Source organism: Lotus japonicus, chromosome 1 (genome assembly GCF_012489685.1).
Source record: "Lotus japonicus ecotype B-129 chromosome 1, LjGifu_v1.2".
Taxonomy (NCBI): domain Eukaryota; kingdom Viridiplantae; phylum Streptophyta; class Magnoliopsida; order Fabales; family Fabaceae; genus Lotus; species Lotus japonicus.
This window is the reverse complement of record NC_080041.1, coordinates 67,042,360-67,046,321: the sequence shown is the minus strand read 5'-3', so window position 1 is coordinate 67,046,321 and position 3,962 is coordinate 67,042,360. Positions and strand designations below refer to the sequence as shown.

Sequence of the window (3,962 nt, the reverse complement as noted above, 5' to 3'; positions counted from 1 at the left end):
GAAGTCTACGAGCAAAGCTTTTGTTTGAAACAAGCCTTATTATATGGGATGAATCTCCAATGTTGAAAAAGTTTTGTTTCGAATCTCTAGACGTTACAGTCTGAGATTTAATGAGGTTGAAAAATGAAGACAACGTACGTAAACCTTTTGGAGAAAATGTAGTAATACTTGGAGGTGATTTTAGACAAATACTATCTGTAATAACTAGAGGAAGCAGACATGAAGTTGTGGAAGCTACTGTAAACTCTTCATCATTGTGGAAGCATTGCAAACTTATGAAATTGTCCAAGAACATGCGGCTAACCGTAGTTGAGACGGCTGATGAAGCAATAGAAATCAAAGAGTTTGCAGATTGGATTCTTAAAATTGAAAATGGTGATCATCCTGATTCCGGAGCAGGAGAGTATGATGTTCAAATCCCGCCATATCTGCTCATCCCAATTAGTCCTGGCCCATTGATGAAATTGATTAAATATACATATCGTGACCTTCTGCACAAAATGAAAGACCCGAAATTCTTTCAAGATAAAGCAATATTTTTCCCTACACTAGAGGTTGTTGAAATGATAAACACTTACTTGCTTGACATGATAGCTGCACCAGAACATGAATATCTGAGCTTCGACTCTGCCTTGCGATCTGATGAGGATTTTGAAATCCGAGTTGAGTGGTTTACCACTGAATTTTTTAAGACACTAAAAGCTCAGAATCCCTAACCACAAACTATTATTGAAAGTTGGTACTCCAATAATGCTTTTGAGAAATATAGATCAAGCAACAAGTTTATGCAATGAAACCATGTTAATTGTGGATCAATTTGGTGAACGTGTTTATTGGTGCAACTGTTATCACGGGAACAAATGTTAATGACAAAGTGCACATTTCAAGGATGGACTTGGTTCCTTCTGATTCCAAATTTCCAATTAAATTCAAAAGAAGACGGTTTTCAATTGCAGTGTGCTTTGTGATGACCATAAACAAAAAGCAAAGGACAAGCACTATCTCAGGTTGGGCTCTTCCTCCCGAGATCTGTCTTCACTCATGGTCAGTTATTTGTAGCTCCCTCTAGAGTACGCTCAAGAAAGGGTCTTAAACTTTGTATATTGGATATTGGATGAGTCGGGAAAACAACAGATCAATACTATAAATGTAGTGTTTAAGGAAGTTTTTTGAAATGTTTGATGTATACAACACAATTTCATTTATTTATTCCATTTTCTCTTCATATATTATTACACGATTGACTTATGCACGATTAACTTATTTATTATTTAAAAATTACATATATATGAAAACTAATTTATTTATTAAAAATTCCAACATAAAGTTCCGTGCAGCGCACGGGTTATCGTACTAGTAATATATAAGGCCCATCCACCAAAGTGGGTCATATTGCAACCTAAATTTCACATGTTTTTCTCCTATTGGTTGTTACAATGATTTTCCAAATGTAAGTTTTTGATTGGTCCATATTAATGACTTTTCATTGGTCCATATTAATGACTCAATAAATAAAGAAATAAAAAAATTAAATCATTGAATCAATAAAAAATGCCACATGTGGTTTGATTGTAATCTTGCCATAATAATCTTCTTGCCGTAATAAGTGATTTGTTTCCTAAACCATTAAAAAACTCATAATCTTGCAATATTTTTTTGGTTACAAAACTTTTTTTAAGATTAAGTTATTTATTAGGGTTTTTTATGATTAACAAAGATTATATATATTTTTTAGCATACTACTTGGACATTTTGACTGAATCCCAAAAAGGATATACGTAAGTAATATGGCAGATTAACTTTCAAAAAAAAAAGAATGGCAGATTGGAATTTGAATGAGATTTTTTTTTTTTTGAATTTTAAATACATTGATTTTTTTTTAAACTAAATAAATTGACTTTTTTTGAAAAGTAACAAATTGATCGTTAAAATAGAAAAAAATTGTCTTCCTTATTTATGTCTTCATTTATTGAATTTTCACTATAAATTACTACTATATTTAGAAGGAATATACTTACTTTTTTTTTAAAAAAAAATCAGAATGGATACTTACTCTATATGAGGACTAGAATGAATTTTTGTAGTCTTTCAAAATGAGACTTCTCCTTAAAATTAATCCGCCAGTTTTATCTTTTGAAAAAAATAAAATTTTCAAAAATGACGCCATTTTCATACCCTCAGTGCTATAAAATTCCTCAACTTCATAACAGTTCAAGCACGAAATTTTTTTATTCCATACTGGACTGGGCGAGCCCCTAGAGGGGCAACGCCCAGCATGTATCCCGCCCTGAGGCAGGGCCCTGGCCTTCAGATGGGCCTTGATCTCGGAGGCCCAATTGGCCCAATAGGTAGTACCCAAGCTCTATAAATAGGAGGTAGTTATCAATTGTAAGGGACTTTTGGCTCATTTGATGAAGTAACACATAAAATTCAGCATTCTCTCTCTTACTCTCTCTCTCTAGCACAATCTCTCTACCCTTAGGTACTATACCTTTCCTCAATGTTCATTCCCAGAACATTTGGCGCCGTCTGTGGGGACTGTAAACTTTCTACTCCCATTCACGTGGATTGATTGTGCATGAAGTTACCTCTGATTGTGATTGTGCATGAAGTTACCTCTGATTGTGATTAGGCAACTCTCTGGTTTTCCGATTTTGATTCTGTGACTAGTGTTGGTTTTCCGATCGAGTTTGCATCGTTTCTGGTTTAGATGGAGACTCGACGCAGGAGGCAACATCATTCACCAATGCGACAGCGGATTTCGCCGCCTCGGCGGCCTCATCGTGTGGACCTGGATTCTCCGGTGCGAACGGCAGGAGTACAGTCGCCCTCTCCTCCTCCATCACCACCACCTCCTCCATCGCCTTCACAGGTGGGATCTCGGGAGCACTCACCAGGGAATTCACCTGCTCCGGAACAACAACCGGCGGTGACGCAGGAGCAATGGCGCCATTTGATGCGCAGCATTGGCAACATCCAGCAGCGGAATGAGCATCTACAGGCTCAGTTAGATTTCTACCGTCGCGAGCAGCGAGATGATGGAAGCAGAGAAGCAGATTCCGTGGCTGAGTTCCGTCCGTTCTCGGAAGATGTCGAGAGTGTGGCGATTCCGGATAACATGAAAACGTTAGTTCTGGATTCTTACAGCGGAGATTCCGATCCGAAAGATCATCTACTGTACTTTAATACGAAAATGGTGATAATTGCGGCGTCAGATGCGGTGAAGTGCAGGATGTTTCCATCGACGTTCAAATCGACGGCAATGGCGTGGTTCACAACTTTGCCGCGTGGATCGATTTCAAATTTCAGAGACTTCTCATCCAAGTTTCTAGTGCAATTCTCGGCAAATAAGAATCAGCCGGTGACGATCAATGACCTATACAATATTCGCCAGCAGGAAGGGGAGTCACTGAAAGAGTACATGGCAAGGTATAGCGCGGCGTCGGTAAAGGTAGAGGACGAGGAGCCTCGAGCTTGTGCTTTAGCATTTAAAAACGGTTTGCTGCCGGGAGGGTTGAACAGCAAATTGACACGTAAGCCGGCGCGCTCGATGGGAGAGATGCGTGCTCGTGCCAGCACTTATATTCTCGACGAGGAGGACGACGCTTTCAAAAGAAAGCGCGCGAAGTTGGAAAAGGGCGACACGTCGCCCAAGCGCGTGAAAAAAGATAGGAGCGGCGAAGATAAGGGGGATGGCAAACAGCAGAGGCCAGGTAAGGGGAAGTCGGTATTCAAACCGACCAAGGAACAGTTGTATCCACGGCGCGATGATTATGAACAACGTCGGCCTTGGCAATCTAAGTCTCATCGCCAGCGGGAGGAAACTGATATGGTGATGAACACAGATGCATCGGATATGCTCCGAGGGGCAAGCGACGCAAATCTAGTGGATGAGCCGGAGGCCCCAAAGTATCAGCCACGGGACGCCAATCCCAAGAAGTGGTGCGAGTTCCACCGGTCCG

General features: G+C 40.1%; 1 protein-coding gene across 1 annotated transcript; it reads left to right on the top strand.

The window, feature by feature from the left end:
• Positions 1-293: 293 nt before the first annotated feature.
• Positions 294-716, top strand: LOC130743516 (uncharacterized). The gene has a single exon (XM_057595769.1). It carries the CDS (start codon positions 294-296, stop codon positions 714-716), a length of 423 nt encoding a protein of 140 aa, XP_057451752.1.
• Positions 717-3,962: the final 3,246 nt, after the last annotated feature.